Source organism: Camelus bactrianus, chromosome 20 (genome assembly GCF_048773025.1).
Source record: "Camelus bactrianus isolate YW-2024 breed Bactrian camel chromosome 20, ASM4877302v1, whole genome shotgun sequence".
In the NCBI taxonomy this organism is placed as follows: Eukaryota; Metazoa; Chordata; class Mammalia; order Artiodactyla; family Camelidae; genus Camelus; species Camelus bactrianus.
Genome location: NC_133558.1, coordinates 27873120 through 27891434, shown reverse-complemented (window position 1 = coordinate 27891434; position 18315 = coordinate 27873120). Strand labels below are relative to the sequence as shown.

At 44.4% G+C, this 18315-nt stretch overlaps 1 protein-coding gene and 1 non-coding gene across 19 annotated transcripts in view; both read left to right on the top strand.

Annotated features, from left to right (window-relative positions):
• TRERF1 (transcriptional regulating factor 1) overlaps positions 1 to 16112 on the top strand; it is a 194906-nt gene extending 178794 nt beyond the window's left edge. For 15 of the 18 annotated variants that reach the window (XM_074348737.1, XM_074348735.1, XM_074348736.1 and 12 more), the window contains 4 exons: positions 1073 to 1186; positions 7638 to 7841; positions 10247 to 10494; positions 12677 to 16112. In XM_074348737.1, the coding sequence (XP_074204838.1) occupies positions 1073 to 1186; positions 7638 to 7841; positions 10247 to 10494; positions 12677 to 13001 (891 nt within the window). In that variant the 3' untranslated portion in view covers positions 13002 to 16112. The remainder of the gene's footprint in view (positions 1 to 1072; positions 1187 to 7637; positions 7842 to 10246; positions 10495 to 12676) is intronic. The other 3 variants (XM_010973749.3, XM_045509416.2, XM_010973750.3) reach the window with 1 other exon arrangement.
• TRNAD-AUC (transfer RNA aspartic acid (anticodon AUC)) lies at positions 6577 to 6649 on the top strand. Its single transcript has one exon. It is a non-coding gene; the product is annotated as a tRNA-Asp (tRNA).
• Positions 16113 to 18315: the final 2203 nt, after the last annotated feature.

Sequence of the window (18315 nt, the reverse complement as noted above, 5' to 3'; positions counted from 1 at the left end):
CCTTGGAGGACACCGTGCTCTTTGCTGCTCCGTGTCCCAGCCGCTCCCATGCTCCCCATGCTCCCATCTGTCTTGAGTCACCTTCCCCGGGATTGGCCTGTCCAAGGCCTCATTCCTTAAAGGCCCTGCACCTTGTTGACTGATGATAGATTCAGGTGTTACGCTCGCCAGGCGACGCAGAATTTTAAACAAAAATTCTCTGGGACACTAACCTCACTCCCCAGGTGATTCTGGCGCAGAAACTCAAACTTTCAGGTGGCTGTGAAGGGGCAGCTTTGTGGAGACCAGACTTCTGGAGGTGCCCATCTTCTCCGGTCACCATGCAGGTGGCTGTGTTCCCACTCCCATGAGGACAGATAGCCTTTTTATCTGCTTCCAGAAAACTCACATTATCTATCCCCACTCTGAGCTTAGAGAACTATGAACTAAACAAGGGAATTTTTTTCCTCTTTAAAACACATTTACCTTTGCCCCTTTGAGGGGAGAACAGGCCAAAGCTTATTTTCTGCAAAAACCAAGCTCTTGTCTTCATAATGTTTGCCTTATACTCCTGTTTGATGACTGAGGAACATTTTTCATAAATAGATTTTGAAGGTAAACAGGTCAGAGAGATAAATGCATTCAAGTACTTGAAAAAGCAAGCTGCTTTATGGGTTGAAAAAGGGAATGAGCTCTCTGTGGGTGGATGTGGAAAAAAATCTCCAAACTATCTTGTGAAAAAAATCAAGGTGCAAAACAGTACATGGAGTGCTACCTTTTGTGAGGCAGACTGGGGCGAGGAATATATTTTCATGGTTGTTGGTATATGTGTAAAGGAATTCTGGAATGCTACCCAAGATGTGAACAAAAGGGGCTAGTTCTGTTGCGAGGGTGGGGAGTGAATGGATGGATGGATGGATGGATGGATGGATGAATGGAGAACAGGTGTGGGAAGGAGATTTTTTCAGGATGTATATGTTTTTCTTAAACTGTGTAAACCTACTACCTATTATAAAATTAACATTTCATGAAAGCTTGCTGCTCTGCATGCTGCCCAGTGCTAGAGCTGATCTTGAGATGGCTTTCCCGGCAGGTGAAGTCCAAGACGGTGGCTCAGTGCGTGGAATACTACTACACATGGAAAAAAATCATGCGGTTGGGGCGGAAACACCGGACACGCCTGGCAGAAATCATCGACGACTGCGTGGTGAGTGAAAACGCAGGTGCTGCTCATGCGGGCCCCACCCTCACCCCACACCCCAGTTACAAGTGGCTTGTGTTTGGCTGGGCTTTGCTACCAGGCAGCCACGGTGAGTGGATTCCGGCCTTGACTTCCTGGGATAACCAGGCAGAGGGGAGGCAGCTTCGTGTTTGACCCGTAGCCCAGTGATCAGTTAAGGAGGTGAGGACTGGTTTGCATTCCAAGGAGGGTAGGAGCCAGGGGAGTTAAACCATGGTGGTCCCAGTCTTGACGCGGCTGGTTTATATGCAGGCGCCCTGACACCCTGGGATATCCCTTCCTGATCCTTCCATGTTACAGATGCTTCTGACCAGAGAACGTAACATGCCGTAGAGAGACCATGGGGCCCTCGGGTTTTACACAGCTTCCACGAGGCATGTGCAAGGTGCAGCTTTGACCTCTAGAGGGAGCCAGGAGCTCCCCATTAACTGAGGAACTGGCTCGTGGCGTGTACATTATTCTGGTCCTCACATCACCATTTCTCCCTGACGCTGATTTCCTTCCTTAGGAAACAGTCCAAAGTTGTCTGCATATTAAGGTGAAGAACCTACTAAAGACATCAGGAGGCCGAATCCTCTCTAAACCCCTTGTGTGTGGCTTTGGAAATTGCTACCTCTTTTGTCCTTGTGGTTAACCCTCTTCTCTGCAGCCAAAGCCAAGGGAAATCACCTTCTCACATGTTGTAGAAAACATCTACTCTGTGTGTGTGTGTGTGTGCGCGTGCGCGTGTGTGTAAAAATTGCAAGATTTACAACAGATTACTAAATTCCAGTCTGCAACCATCAGGGAAAGTGTTTGGAATTCATGAGTATCGTGAATATTTATAATTATACTTTCATTCCCAGTTTTGCCTCAACTGAGTTTTTAGCACAAAAGTGGGTTAATTTCTTTCACAGCCACTACATAGCACATCATGTGTTTCAGGCATTATAAGAGGCACTTTATGCATATGGACTCATTTTAGGAAATGGAAACACAGAGCCTAGGTAACTTAGCCATTGTCAAAGGGCTGGTGAGTGTGTTGTCTGAGCCTGATTCCTTTGTGTAATACTTAAGAGCAATCAAATACAAATTCTTTCAGAGAAGTATCAGAACACTTGGGACTCATTAATGCTTCAAAGCTCAGGTTCCTAACTCAGTTGATCCTAGCCATACACACATATATAAATTTATATTTGGACCCAGATATCAAAAAAATACACATCTGTGGAATAGAATGGTGGTGTCATTTTTCTCAACAGAGATGACAGTATCCTATATTCAGGATTTCCTGTGACCAGGACTTTTATTTGACTGGCTTAATTAGTGATGTCGTATCTAAATAGCCTTTTTATCATCTGTGGTCTAATGTTTAAAAAAGCAGTGTGGCCTCTTCTGGTTCAATCAACTGAAAGCAATTCAGTTCCCACTATGTCTGTAGTGCTCTGGGTAATGAGGGACACTAACCGGCCTCTGCCCAACCTTCCCCTGCCCCAGGAGCATATATTATACTTGGGAAGATACGGCATACACAAAGTTTACCACGACCCACAGGAGTGTTTAAAAGCAGTACAAGGTGAGGAACAGAAAGTCTTAGATATGGCCTTAGGGACTGTCTCTCATCCAGCTCCACCATTCCACAGGCAGAGAGGGGAAGGGGCTTGCCCAGGGTCACTCAGAGCATTGCCTTCTGAGTGAGTAGGGTAGACAGTAAACAAGGAAGCACAAAGAATCCTGGCCTGGGAAGGGGGTGGTGTAGTTCAGTGGTCAAGTGCATGCTTAGCATGCATGAGGTCCTGGGTTCAATCCCCAGTACCTGTGTTAAAAAATAAATAAAAATAGATAAACCTAGTTACCTGCTGTGCCCCCCCTCCCCCACCCCAAAGAAAAAAGAAAGAATCTTGGCCTGGGAGACCTAGTACCTGGCCTCTAAGCTTCCTGACCTATAAAATGGGGCCAATAGTTTAGATGATTTGAAAAGTCCCTTTCAATTCTTGACAATTCTGGGTTCTGTCGGAGGCACATTTTGGAAGAGAGCAGAATCAGAGGATATGGAGTCCTAAGGCAAATTGACAGCTCTTCAGTTTCGGTGTTACCAAGTGCCCAGGACAGTGCCTGGCCTAATATCAGCACTCAGTAAATGTGTGTTGAATAAATGAGTGAACATTTTTCCCAGGTGGGAGTCACCCTGGGTCGTGGCACCAATCAGTCCCTCTGTGAACTCACTGGAGGAGACTGGGTGAAGCAGGGCACTCTGAGCAGAGGAGGGCTGCTAAGGAAGGTGGGACTTTCAGAGGCAGAGGCGCCATCTTGGGCTGGCAGTCCTTTGCAAGTGGGTGGAAAGGCCCAAGCCAGCGTGTAGCCTCAGACTGAGGAGGAAAGGTTAAGACGGCGCCCCAGGCACCACACCTTCTTGGGCTTATTTGCCAAGAGCCAGTGTTAGGCTGGGTCAGGTGCATCCACACCTTGTGACCTATGAACTTAGGGAGAACAAAAAACTATGCACAGAAATGACTCAGGCCCCCTGGAAAACAAGAAAATCTTGATCTAAGGCCAGCGTGGTAGTTCACAGCTCCCTTTCGGACACTGTGAAGGCACGATCAACCTTCTGGTGATAGTTTGCCAAGAAAGATGAGAAACTGGGACGGTGCAAGGACCGGGGAGGGTGCAGAAGGCACAGTCCTAGGAGGGAGTCCTGCTCTTTGTCCTCCGGGCCTGCTTTGGACACCTAGGTAGCTCTCCTGACCATGTGTGCTCAGTATTTTAATTTTTTTTTATCAAAGCATAATTGATTTACACTATCAGTTTCAGGTGTAGAGCATAGTGATTCAGTTATACAGATAGATAATAGATAGATAGATAGATAGATTCTTTTTCATATTCTTTTTCATTATAGGTTATTACAAGATATTAAATATAGTCCCCTGTGCTATACAGTAGGTCCTTATTGTTTATCTGTTTCATATATAGTAGTGTATACCTGTTAATACCAAACTCCTAATTTATCCCTCCCTCCCCTTCCCTCTTTGGTAACCATAAGCTTGTTTTCTACTTCTCGCAGTATTTTATTAAAGGGACAGGTGATGTATTCCCCCAACATGGTTAAGTAGCTCAGGGACTTTTCGGGGAAGAGGGGAAAAGAAGGAGGGTGAGGAATGACGGCCCTTTAGGAGCTAGAAGCTCAGCAGAGCACAGTTGCTCACCCAGTGGGTGATTTGACTTCTGGTCTGAGACCATCACAGGCCCTTCCACCCCTGCAGGCAGAAGGGGCCAAGGAGGCGGGAGGAAAGTGCACTGACCACACCTTCCTGTCCCCTGCCCAGCCTCGTGCTCCCAATCAGGGCGTCTGTGGGTCTGGCTGTGACCAAAATTCAGCACAATTCAAGAAACCAACTGAGGCAGTTAACTGACTTTGGAAGACAGCAGTCAGGTCTCCAAACCACCAGCTGCCCTGTGGTCCCAGCACCTAAGTTACCTACAGCATGATCCATTGACGAGAGGCGTGGGAAACATCCTCCTTCCCTTTGATCTGTACCGGCAGCTGGTTCCATCGGTTTGGAGAGGTTTCAGAGCTCTGTTTGAGCGGAAAGCCTAAGCCATGTCCAGATGGACAGATGTGCACGTGTGGCCAGGGAGTGAAGGCTGAGGTTTTAGAATCAGACAGTACAGGTTTTAAATCTCAGTTCAACTTCTTTACCAGCTCAGTGATCTTGGGAAAAATTAGTTCTCTGGCCAATTTCTCATTTGTTTTAAAAAATAAGAATTTGTACAGGGCTTTTTGAGAACTGGAAAAGGGGACTGGATTCATAGCAGGCCCTCAGTATGTTATCATTGCATTGTCGTTCATTCATGACTGTAACACTCACGTTTGTGTCCTTGAATAAATTTGAGGTGTTGAGCATTTGTATTTTAACTTGTAAACTTCTCATAATACAAATGCCATTTGCAGGCCTGAGAAATAAAAATCATCTCCTCCTCAAGAAACTCTTGTATGGACTCTCCAGGTTTTGAGCGCCTTGTGAGATAAAGAACCACCTTCCTGCCCTGTATTTGCCCACCTTCTACCAATTTTGGAATATTACCAAATGTTTCATTTCCCAGGATGTCATAAAATGGCCAGCTTGTTGACACAGAGTCCTACACGCTAGGGTTTTTGTTCTCCTGCCTTTGCCTCTCTTAGTCACACTGGTGAGCCAGTTGGCTTGAGGATAAATCATTTGGTGAACATGTGGAGATTGCCGTTTGCGGTAAAACCTGTCTAAATTCCTGAGGCATATATAATCACAGAACAGTATAATTTAATGTGCAATTTAATGGCTATATGGAACTTTTCTTCTAAGAGCTTTTAAGCCAGATAATGGCATGGTGAGAAAATTATAATGATAACCACCACAGTGAAACAAGTGTGGTTGTCATTTAAAGTTCCCATGTAATTTACTTTAAATGGCAAGCTGTAGGCCATGGTCTGCTTAATAACCTGATACTTGAGACCACGAAGTTCCAGTTCTGTAAAGGAATGGAGTGAACCCTTGGAGTGTGACGTAACATGGTTTTCCCTGAAGTTCTTTGAGACTGGAAGATGATGGATTCATATGGGGAAAAGGCCAGTTAAGTGAAATCAACCTGTATGTTCTATACTAGTAAGAGACCTATAAGCTTATACCATAAATCGCTTTGTAAAATGTATTAAGCCTAGATCTGTAGTCATTGACACTTTTCAGCAATGGTAATTATTACTGATTAATCCTAATTGACCCACTAGAAACTGGGACTACTTCTTAAGTAGACCCTATTAATACATCATTCCACATATGCATCTATACCATATTGGATAGGGAGAATACTCAAACAGTGGGGGCAACACTAAATGTCCATGTTTCCTGGAATTATCTTTCTCTTTCACTCCAAATCCAAACTGAAAAGGAAAAACTTGTGCTTTCTGGATTCCAGGATAGTGCTGCTCTCAGAAATCTTTGTTCTTGGAAATCCTCGCTTCTAGGTTCTAAGAATCATAGGCTCACTTAGAGTTATATCACTGTCTGGAGTAAACCAAACTGGAGCCCACATGCTTTAAGCAGTGGGTATGTGGAGAGTCTGGCAGAGACAAATGACCCATCAGGCATGGAGACAGCCGGAATCCCTTTTATTTCCTAGTTTGTAGAATAGGACGGCTGTTTACAGCCTATTCAGTGACACAGCAAACGCGAAAGCACTTTGTACACCATAAAGGGCTGTAAAACAGAAGCTGAAATGAGATTGATGTAACATAGAATTCCCTTTCCCTGGTCCTCAGTCCTTTGTAGGCCCAGAGGAGCAAGCATCCTTCACTGCACTGCGGAGAGGCGAGATTACAGAGTAAGGTAGTTCAATAAAAAGGGGGAGGGTATAGCTCAGTGGTAGAATGTGTGCTTATCATGCACGAGGTCCTGGGTTGAATCCCCAGTGCCTCCATTAATAAATAAATAAACCAATTTCCCTCCCCCCCCAAAAATCGATAAATAAATAAATAAAATGAAAGGGTCTCCTAGGTCCCTGCCCTCCATCCAGACCCGCCTGGGGTACCTCCTCCAGGCTTCTCCATTAACTGTCTTATTAACCTTGAGGAAGGTCAGGACTTTCTGCTTAATTCTCCGCCTTCCTCGTTGTTACTCTGAAATAGAGGGAGGGGACACAGTAGCAGAGAGGATAATTATTCACAGAAAATATTTTTCTTGTTCTTTTTCATAGAATGCCTCTGGAGGGCATTTCTACAACAACCCATGGTCAGAGACCAAAAGGGAAAAAAAAGGCATGTGGAAAATAAAACAGGATATCTCCTTCCATTTACTCTCCCTTTCCAAGTCAGTGTGGTTCACTCTTTGATTCTGTTTCCTGACGATAACAGACCAGGAGCACATCAGAACGCTGTGTGTCACGTGCCTTCCACAGGTCAAATCGATGGCTTGGCCATCTAGTGTGGAAGTGTCATAAGGCCCTATAAAAACAGACCACGACAGATCTTCATTCTCTGTCCAGAAGGGGTTCCACAGTATCATGACTGCTTGAGAAGCCTCCTCCCTGCTCTGGGCAGACAGAGCCACTACAGGTGGGGCAGCCTGCCTGGGTTTGAGTCAGTGTCAAGGTCTGCTGGTCTCGAACGAGAGGGAGAAACTCTCCAGACAGAAATCTCTCCTCCCTGTCTTAGCATATTTTTATGTAAGTGATGAGAGGACCCAGGGTGGGTCGAGGGAACTCCCTGGACCTCAGAATTCCAAGTGTCCGGTGACCAGCCTTGTAGAGACTGTATCCCTCCCCAGAGGCCTCAGTCAGCCACGCGTGACGCAGAAAAGTTGATCCAGCGTCCAGCCCCTCTCTCCTCTCCTGGCTTGTGGGTTCTGTTCATCACTACAAATGCCATTTGGGGACTTTCCCTCTTTTGCTTTTATTGCCTTAACCCCAGACGAGTGAAGAAGAAGAAGAGGTAGAGGAGGAGGAGGAGGACCCGGAAGAAGACAGGAAGTCCACAAGAGAAGAGGAGACTGAATTGCTGAAGTCCCCGGAGCCTCCACCAGGCCCGGTCCTGGCTGCTGCAGAGGGGCCACCTCTGCAGGCCCTGGGCCAGCCCTCAGGCTCCTTCATCTGTGAGATGCCTAACTGCGGGGCTGTAAGTGTCTCTGCATCCTCCAGGGGTCTGGGGCTAGTGAAAACCGCAGGTCCAGCTGTGCCTGGCTTTAAGAGATGATGCATTTACAAAGGGCGCACTTCTGGCCGTGAAGGTTTGGCAGAGGAAGTCCACATTAACATGGCTTTCTTTCTTCCATCCATTCACTTATTCATTTGGCCTGTAGGTATTTCTGGAGTGTGTGATCTGTGTCATGTGCTCTGAGGACACAAGTCCATCCCGCCCTCAGGAAGCATGTGATTGAGGCTCTGCAGTGAGCCTCGGCCTCCAGAACTTAACTTTATGTTTCTTGGTGCCCCCCACTCCTCTGGGCTGTGTGTCATCCCAGTCCTGCCCTGGAAACGTATTAAATTCAGTGAGAGAGCCCGCTGAGAAACAATCTCTTTTTATGGCATAATTACAAAGATTTAGCTAAAGTTTTATCTTTGTGCTCTTTGGGGGAAACAAAAAGATTTACTAAGCAAATTAATCATGTAAACAGGCTAAAAGGGTGTCTGTAATTACTTAACGTAGTATTTTCAAGTACGGTAGAAGCATTATTTAGCTAAAATAAAACCAAGTCACCGTTTGATCGTTCTTAGCACCGAAGGACGTATTGGCCTAATCTAGGGCTCCTTGTGTATTTTAAAGGATATACATTTTTTAATTGTTAGCTTTGGTCCGCCACTGGTCCCCCACTCATCTGAATTGTGGGGCTTTTCCCAAAACAGTTTTCTTAAAGCTGGGCACACCTGTGCAAGCAAGTTCTAGAAGTGTTACGTGAAAAATTAGAATGTTACTCCTTTCACAAGAAGCCCTGTATTCCAGAAGTTAGTGCTTATCTTTGCTTGTATGTCATGTCATATAGGATAATACTGTGTGTTGAATGCTGCTTGTGGTGTCTTGTCACTTAGATTAAGAAAGCAACCGTCTTTAAAATATTTAGATCCTAAAGCAGAAATTCACTTGATTTACATTTAAGAAAAAAATGAAAAAAAAATTTTAAATGATACATGCATTTTGCATTAGCTTTGAGGAGAACATAAGAAATTGCTAGCTTGTTTCTGTCTTTGATGTTTAATGACCTGGACGCTTCATTCCCTCATTGCCATATGGTATAGAGCACTTCCGTTCAGGGATGATTAAGATGTGACTTTAAATGACAGTATTCTTGGCAAATTTGTTTAGAAATTGGATACTTCTTCATTTCATAGTTTGGGTGTTCTAGTAAATTCTTTACAGAGTGGGAAAGCATCTTTTACTTTACCCAATCAGAAATACTCAGCAAGACGGGTATTTTTTCATGACTTTAAAAAACAAGGGGAAAAGCATATTGATTTTATTCCTTGCCTAACCATAGAGGTTTTGCCTGCTAAATCAGAGAAAAAAAATTTTTTTTGTCCTGCAAAACTCTAAACAGAACTCATGAACTTAACACAGAGCAACCATCTGTGGCTGGACAGCCCCGTGGATACTGCCCTGAGCTGATGCATTTAACAATCTGGAAGTTAGGGCTCTTGGAATTCAGGGGTGTGGATTGCATCCCTTTACAGCAGTGGGTCTCAACTGGGAATGATTTTTTTCCCCACGAACAGTTGGCAACGTCCAGAAACATGTTTGTCACATCTGGGAGGTGCTGCTGGCATCTGGTGCATAGGGGCCAGAGATGCCACTAAGCATCCTGTGATGCCCAGGACAGCCCCACAACAAAGCGGCATCCATCCCAAAATGTCAGAATCCTGAGGCTGGGAAAACGGGCTTGATGGCAAGCTTCAAAAGACTGGGTCATTCCCCTTTTTATCAAACTGCAGTAAAATTTGGGGGTAAGAATGTTGCTTCAACACTGTGGTACTGACGGGGGCTTAGGCATAAAATATAGACTGTATCAGAGCAGCCAGTGAGTGTCTTTCAAGCTGTGTCTCTTGGGGTCTAGGGCTTCCTGTGGGGAAGAAAGAGCTGAGTTCAGTTCTGGGTGCTGGATCTTTCAGCCAGACCTCCTCTGCTTTTAGCTTGGAGCTTTTGAGCGAGACTTGATACTTTTTTTTTTTAAGTGAAGAAATAAAGGAAAGGAAAAGAAAAAAGAGGCGGGAGGTAGTTTCTGGCTGAAAAAGAGTTTTAAAGCTAGCCCAAACCCCCTCATTTTACAGATGAAAAAAAATCAGGTGTACAGAGGGGAAATGGCCCAATGGTGAGATGGAGGTGCTGGGTGGAGCCCCCAGCCTCAGGTTATAAAAACAATGGGCTTTTTTAATTAGCACAGCATTTATGGTTGTGGTAGCGGGTGTCTGTTTTCTGTGCCATTTGCCAGAGTTTGCTTATGTGAAACCACTGTACCTTGTCATTAGACAATGTTGGAAGTATCACGTGTTCTACCAATGAGTAACTAATAACCCTAATTTCCTTTTCAGGACTGTAGATGTCATGTCACTCCCTTTCTTCCCCAGGTGTTCAGCTCCCGACAGGCACTGAACGGCCATGCCCGCATCCATGGTGGCACCAACCAGGTGACCAAAGCTCGAGGTGCTGTCCCTTCTGGGAAGCAGAAGCCTGGCAGTGCCCAGAGCGGGTACTGCTCGGTGAAAAGCTCACCCTCTCACAGCACCACCAGTGGCGAGACAGACCCCACCACCATCTTCCCCTGCAAGGAGTGCGGCAAGTAGGTAGAAATGGACCAGGGGCTGAATCGAAGTGTGTGATGAATGATGGCTCTGTAGGGGCTGAGCCAAGAAGGTCTAAGGTTCTCCAGATAGAAAAAGAACCTAGACTCTCCAGATTTTTCCTCATACCATTCTTGGGTCTACGTGGTGCCTCATGGTGGGTAGACCTTGTCTCTGACTAAGAATGTGGTCATTCTGATGTCTTAAAGTTTAATAAGGATGAACATCATCAGAGAGCAAATCTCTAGTAACAAAACTTTACTCTTTTCTAGAAATGGTGGATGGGACTCTGATTCCCACTTCTTCCCTTCACACCCAAACCTGCATTCATGTTGCTCTCTGTGCATCCCTGCTGAGTGACTTGAGAATGACTCTAAAACACTTAATCAGGAATTTCTGGAGCAGAGATGGCTTTTGTACCAGTACTGCTCATTCCTACACTGAGGGCAGACATCGCTAATCAATTGCCAGGACTTGATACCATCTTCATGTCACCAAGGAATAAGCGAGTCCCCAGACTGATCATCAGGCTTATTTACTTGAAATAATGAAACCTCCTCAGGCTGACTCCCACCTACTTGCCCTAGGAGGGACGATTGAGGGCACAGGGTCTCACCAGCTCCTTCTGAGAGGAACTGGCACCTTCCACTCAGTCCCCTCACATAGGCTACAACTGCTTATTCCATCAGGTGGAGACAAAGGACATTTTAACAACCAAAAATAAGTATTTCAAGCTCTCTGGTTGTCTTTCAGTGACATCCATTAAATGTTTTTCTTGTCTTATTTTTATGTTGTCTGGGACCTTTTTCTACCATAACACCAGTTAAGATTTTATGGAAAATGGAAGTATTTTCTATGGTATTCCTGATTAGGAATAACATTAGGCAAGTGTTTACAGAATGCTTCTTTTAGCTGCTGGAATTATATTCATTACAATAAACAGTTTTAAATATGTCCAATGGCAACTCATCAACTCTGTTCTAAGACGTGGGTCTTAGAAATCAGGTTTTTTTTCCCTTTATGAGCTCAAGAATGAATATTTATGCCACCCTCCCTCTCCAAAATCAGGCAGTCTCACATCTGGACAGAGTTTCTCTGAAGAAGGTCCAGATTGAAATATTTTAGGCTTTGCAGGTCATTCTGTCTCTGTCACAACTACTCAGCTCTGTAGCAGCCATAGACGATACGGGAACACACAGACATGACTCTGTTCCAGGAACATTTTATTTACAACAACAGGCTGGATTTGGCCCACTGACTGTCGTTGGCAGACCCCTTGTCCCAGGGCTTCTCATCCTCGGCACTTACATTCTAGGTCTGATGATTCCTTGTCTGGGGAAGAGGGCCTGCCCTCTGTACTGCAGGAGGCTTAGCAACGTGCCTGGCATCTACCCACCTGATGCCAGAAGTGCCACCACCACCACCCTGGTGTGGCCGTCAAAAATGTCTCCCGTCGTTGCCAGATATTCCCTGGGAGGCAGGATCACCCCGGCTGAGAACCACTATTTCATTCAAAAGCAAACAGTAGGAAATTATGTATCATGGCCAACAGGAAGGGATCTGGGGTGAAGAGTGAAGAGTGCAGCTCAGAAGTCAGGTACATGAAGACAAAACAGGAGGGTGGATTTGACCAAACCATTACTAGTGATCTTGAGCACTTGTGCTGAAGTGGAGGGATTGACAGTCCAATCGGAGAGGGTGGAGGAAAGAGGAGCTTTACTGAGTGTGTACAGGCAGATCTAGAATTTGGACTGAAAGAACAGGGACAGGCGGCCAGAAGCAGATGATGGGTTGTTTTATGATAGGAACCAACAGAGCTTGGTAGCACATTTCAGGGATTCTCAGTTTGGTCGAGAGAGCTTGGTTAGTGATGGAGAGAGAAAGGGGGAAGATACGGAGGAGAAAAGGCATGTGCCCGGACCACAGATGGACAGGAGTGCTTTGAGAAAAGCCCAATACATCATGTGTCCCTGTCGCCACCTCCTTTCCTTGTAATGCTTGGAGAAAGGAGAGAAGAGGGGCGCAGGTCAGTGGGGAGGTGGTCCTAGGGGCTAAGGAGCTGGGGGCAGAGCTACCCAAAACTGGACAACAGACTACACACCCGCTATTCCCAATAGGACGCCCGCATCTCCAAGAACTCACATCTTCTAAGTATACATGCTTCTTTTTCTTCATTTTTAGAGTCTTCTTCAAGATCAAAAGCCGAAATGCGCACATGAAAACACACAGGCAGCAGGAGGAACAGCAGAGACAGAAGGCTCAGAAGGCGGCTTTTGCGGCTGAAATGGCAGCCACGATCGAGAGAACTACGGGGCCAGTGGGGCCGCCGGGGCTGCTGCCCCTGGACCAGCTGAGTCTGATCAAACCCATCAAGGACGTGGACATCCTCGATGATGAGGTCGTGCAGCAGCTAGGAGGCGTCATGGAAGAGGCCGAGGTTGTGGACACCGGTCTCCTCTTGGATGATCAAGATTCAGTTTTGCTTCAGGGTGACACGGAACTCTAAAGCCCTGCGTGTCGCTGGGAAGCAGTGAGAACCCACGCCTCCGTCTTCATTCATCAGGAAACCTGGACTGCCTGCTCGTTTTGTAACCATTTTAAACTACCTGTTTTAAACAGTCATTTTTTTCAGGTTTAGAAAAAAAATTCTTTTCCTTTTATTTAAAAAAAATTGTTTCTGTGGGTGGTTGGGGGGAATAAATAATTGACACAATTCTATTTTAAGAGGTGTTTCATCCGGGCTACATTCCCATGAACTCATTCCTGTCCAGGAAGGAACCTGACATTCATGTTCTTTTGCTTTCACATGTGAACCATCCTGGTTGCCTTTTATCCCAAAGCTTGCAGTGAGAGAGAGAGTGTATGTGTGTGTATGTGTGTGCGTGTGTGTGTAAAAAGCAGGCTACCTTCTTCGTGCTGGTGTCTTGAGCCATCCTTCCCCAACAAGAGTCATTTTTGTTCTGACCTCATTCCGCAGTTTGCAGTGAACTTGGCGTCTTTGCCAGGAGACCACGCTAGGAAGCAGCTTCCCAGTGAGCAAAGCCAGCCCTCATATTCCATGGCTTTCTTCTAGCACACATGTCATTTGAAGAGTTGACCCAATGTGAAAATAATTTTCCTTCCTGCATTGCCTGTCACTTGGCCTGTTTCTAAAAACTGAGTACTGTAGCATTTCATGCTTTGACTCCCTGGCAGTGATTTACTAAGAAACTGGTTCATAGACCAGATTCGTCCTCCTCCACCTGCCCTGGGGACTGGTTGACTCTTAATTCGTGGGTTGACAGAGGCGTGTTTCAACCTGAGCTAGCTGGAAATCCATCTGGAGGAAAATAACCCCAACTATTAAGTTGCCAGGGCTCTTTTCAGGGAGGATGGTCGAGGGGCACCAATTGGAAGTACCTGGAACGCCAGGATGTCCCCTTTAGCCCAAAAACTAGATCAGAAGTTCCGATTCTTTTTTGCCACACTGTTAATAGTCAGTGGAGTTCCGAAATTACTTTGTGCCACTTGGACGTACTGTGAAACCTCATTCGCTGGGATTTTGCCATCATTCACTTAAGCCAGACCGAAGTTTACCTTGATACTAACTCTTGAGGAAAAGGGTTTTCTAACAAATCTGATGGCAAGTACAAGGGAAATCAGCATTAAAGGCCAACAGAAATGGTTTCAGATACCACTGTAGCTACCATGTTTGCATTCAACAATGAATGTATTCATTACAGTCATTTACCAAAGCACTTTTAGAATTCTCCAAGCTGTAGAACTCTGCCTCCTCCTGTCCCTGCCAGCAGGGTTGCTGTTTGTACTTGAAGGTAATAAATCTATAATCCTTCCAAAATGGCATTTAGCTCAGGCTTTTGAGCTGAATCAGACTGCTCCATAGCCACTGTTAGGGCAATGGGTGCGCACCTTCAGGCCGGGATGCAGCCCCAACACAGAGCTGACGCTTCTGGCTGATGACTTCCAGAGCAGGGGGCTTTCGGGCTTTCCCCCACCCCAGGGAGGCTGATGCCCCAGCTCGTGTAGGCATGGCAATCCTGCCTGCACTTTGCTGGCACATGAATAGCTTGATGTTAGAGAGGATGTTAGCAGAAGCAAGAGGATAGGACCCAAGCATCCTTTCAGGTGTCTCTGCAAAAGCGTTTAGTGCACACTCACGCCCCACGGTGGCCCTACACAGGCAGCGTCCTCTGAATCTCAGGAAAGCCATGGACAAGAAGATAAATACAAAGGTTGTTTTCATTTCCATCATTCTGTTTTCAGAAAAGAAGTCTTGAAGATTTCCTTTATCTTGGTTTTTTTTTTAAGGAAAAAAAAAAAGAGTTTTTCATTTGCTGCCGTTTCAGACAAGTTATTCTAGCCTGTGTTTTGAGTTCTGAACTGCCTTGGCAGGGCATCTGCTTTATGGCAGAACTATTCCAGAACCATTCCAACTGTAATATCGGCTGATCCCATCTGTCCCAGTGACTATTTCCCTCCGCTGGTGGGTGTCTGAGTGATTCTGGAATGGTTCTGCTATAGGGTCTATGAAAGCTTATCCATCAAAGGAGCAAACACCCAGAAAAATGTTTATAAAGCAAACGTATTCGTTCCATCTGAAGACTTGTCCAGCCATTCCAGTTTAAAACATTAAAAATAAACTGAGTTGCCAAGGCAAAAATATAAATGCACAATTTAATTTTGATTCTCCATGCAGTATCGCGTAAGCATTTTTGACTTGAAATAACCAAAGAACTCCTCCTCGACGAGACAGTTCACTTTTCTGAATTAGTATTTCTTCACAATAACAACTTAAAGAATTGACTTCATAGTAAAATATTGCACTTGTTTTTTTTCTGAAATGATTCTGCCTGCATGTATGTGTTGTGTTGTAACCCCCCTCCGTTCCTCCCACCCCGAAGAACTTTCCTGCCCAATGGTTTCTGTCTTCAACACGGTTATTGTTTACTATGAGATAGTTTTTCATTAGTGAGTTTAGACCTCTTTGAGAAAGTTGTATATAAAAAGTTAACATATATTTTATGGAAAAACCCATCTTATTTTCAAATATATTTAACTGCTGTTCTATTTTATTAGAGGAAGGTTGTAAATATTTTCTAGGAGTTCTATTGTAAAGAAAAGTATTTTTGAAAAAAATTAATGTAATAAAAACGAAAACATTTTTAAATAGTGGTTGTGATTGCTTCCTGTCCTGGCTTCGTTGTGTTCTATTCACAGGAAATAACTTGCATGCCTTCCCATTTTAGGATGTAATTTATTCCAGTTTGCACTATTTTAAGTTGACGTCATAATATCTACTGTGTTTCACTGTGTTTTCCCCGGAATGCAGGTCCATTGGTCCATATCAAAAGCACTATGTATAGCATATTCATAATTTTTTATTTTGTAACGTGTGTATTTTTAATAAGGATTTTATGTAACATTTTGGCAAAAAGAGGACAGTATTTTCTAGTGAATTTTATAACACATTTTGCTAAAAATGTTTCTTCCTAGGTCAGTTTTTGTTAAGGTAAACCAAAAGTCTTATTTTACCAGGGGTTTAAAAAAAGTTTGAAGCTTGAAAGCAAAGTTATATTTAAACATCATATGTAACAAATAAATAAAGATGTTTTATAGACTTGTCCTAAAAAGGTGCATTCCTTAAAAACAAAAACAACTGGGGCATTCTAGGTTGGTTTTCCCCCTGAGTGATAAGCTTTTTTATTTTAATGACAGTACTTTTTTTTTCAAGAAAGAAAGAATTTTACTTAAAAAGGTTCCAGTCATTAGCCTTCTCAGAAAGTTATTACACTTCTTATAGATAGACATTCATCAGAGATGTAACCAAATAGACACTGTCATATTTATTTGTGAAAACCTGACTCAGTATTGCATCAGCTGCTCTGAAAATAAAATGTTATCTTTGTAAGTTTCATTTGACTTAAACATTCCTTCTTTCTAGCCACTGAAATGATGTCTCATTGCTCATTTACCATTAGTTGGTTTCTGTAGGCCGGGTTTAGACATGTGCTGATCAGATTTAATGCTCATCAAAGGGTCCCCACCCAACCCCACCCCAGAGGCCTGGATGAACATTCCTGCTTCTCAAGCAGCGGAGCCACTTGAAGGGTTGATGGTTTCTAAACCGTGGGACTCACATTGCAATTTAGGGGAGCTCAGTATTACACACAGGCATCTGACAGTGAACTCCCCAACAAAATCCAGTCCATCCGGCTTTATATTGCTAATCTGGATTTCCGAAGTCCAAAAAGTGTGTTTACTGTTTTAATGGTCAACCACAGACTTTAGGAGAAATCTGAGATTCTGGATTTCAGATAGAATTTGGCCAAGTGGGCAAACCCATTCAGGACCTTGATCTAGCTTCTTTGGGGTTTTTTTACTCTTAATTTTTGCAGTCAATGTTAGTCCTGTACCAAATAAAATAGCTATTCTTTCTACAAACAGTGTGCAGTTAGCCAATGCTGTAAATGTAAATTCTGCCTCTGGGACTCAGGTGTCCAATGTGAAGACTTTTTCTTAACTGTTAGATTCTTTCAGTCAGTACTCAGGTACCAGGCTGTATGGTCAGGCCACTCAAGATGTCCGTTCTCTTGTACTCTGTACATCCTTTCCCCACCAGTGCCTGCTTCACCTAAACCTACTCACATGACTGACCTTCCTACGTGCTTGCCCCAGGCCCCAGCTGGTGATCATTCTTATCAAAGGGGTGAGGAGTGTGCCCCTCTGCTGGTTTCCTTGGTAACAAATGAGCCAACCTCACGTCAATTCTCCCTATAAGTAGCAGTCTCCACCCCAACCCCCACCCACGGGAGCAAAGACGGCCACCAGGTCATGCCCACTGCTCACCATCAGGAGCCGCTCCAGGACCTTGCTTCAGACAGTAAGCTTCCCCCAGCCTTTAAGCCACTGATGTCTCTGTCACTGACTCTGGGCTCTTTCTTTCTTGGGTGCAGCCCAGCACGGGCACTTCTCCACACTGTATTATACATGGGGGAGTTCAGTGTATAAAGATGGCTATGACATCATTCCTTCCTGTCAAGGAATTAATACTTAGAGAAAACATACAGGGCCCTGGGAACTGATCTGGTTCCACCACTGGGAGGAGCAGAAGTCATGCTTTATTAATATTCTGAACCACCTCACCATCACCCACATATTCACAGCAATTTATAATAGGTGCTCAGCAACTTTTTGTTAAATTAATTATCTCTCTAATCTTCCAGGTATGCTTTTCTGTGTGTGTATAAATAAAACCTCTTTTGAGTTTAGCTAAAGTCAATTGTGAATTCCATGGACTCCCAAGTCTGCCTTTCTCAGCTGTGGGATGAGGCTGACCTTCAATGTTGACATAAGCAAAACATAGGAAGGCATGTCAAGAAATTGAATAATACATTCCTAAGTGAACCACAGTGATCTTTGGATCTCAGATAACCCTGTATCAAAGAGCAAAGGGATAATTATTTCTTTATATGAGGGATAATCTTTTGAAAAGTGCTCTCCCTGCCAACCCCTCCAAGGGAAGTGTTAGATGTTCCTGTATGAGTCTTAAAGGCCAAGCAGCCACACATGTGTGCTTTGCTTTCCAACACACGTATCCTTGTATATAACACAGATCTCGCTTGGGGCCGTCTGAGGTCTTTACTTCCTCTGCTTATATAATTTTATTTTGGCAGCCTTCCCATTTCTTTCCTTTTCCCAAACATTTTATTAAGATATGATTGACACATAAAAAGCTATACATATTTATTGTATACAACTTGATGAGTTTGGAGATAAGTGTATAACCAAGAAAACATCACAATCAAGGGAAAAGGGCCTTT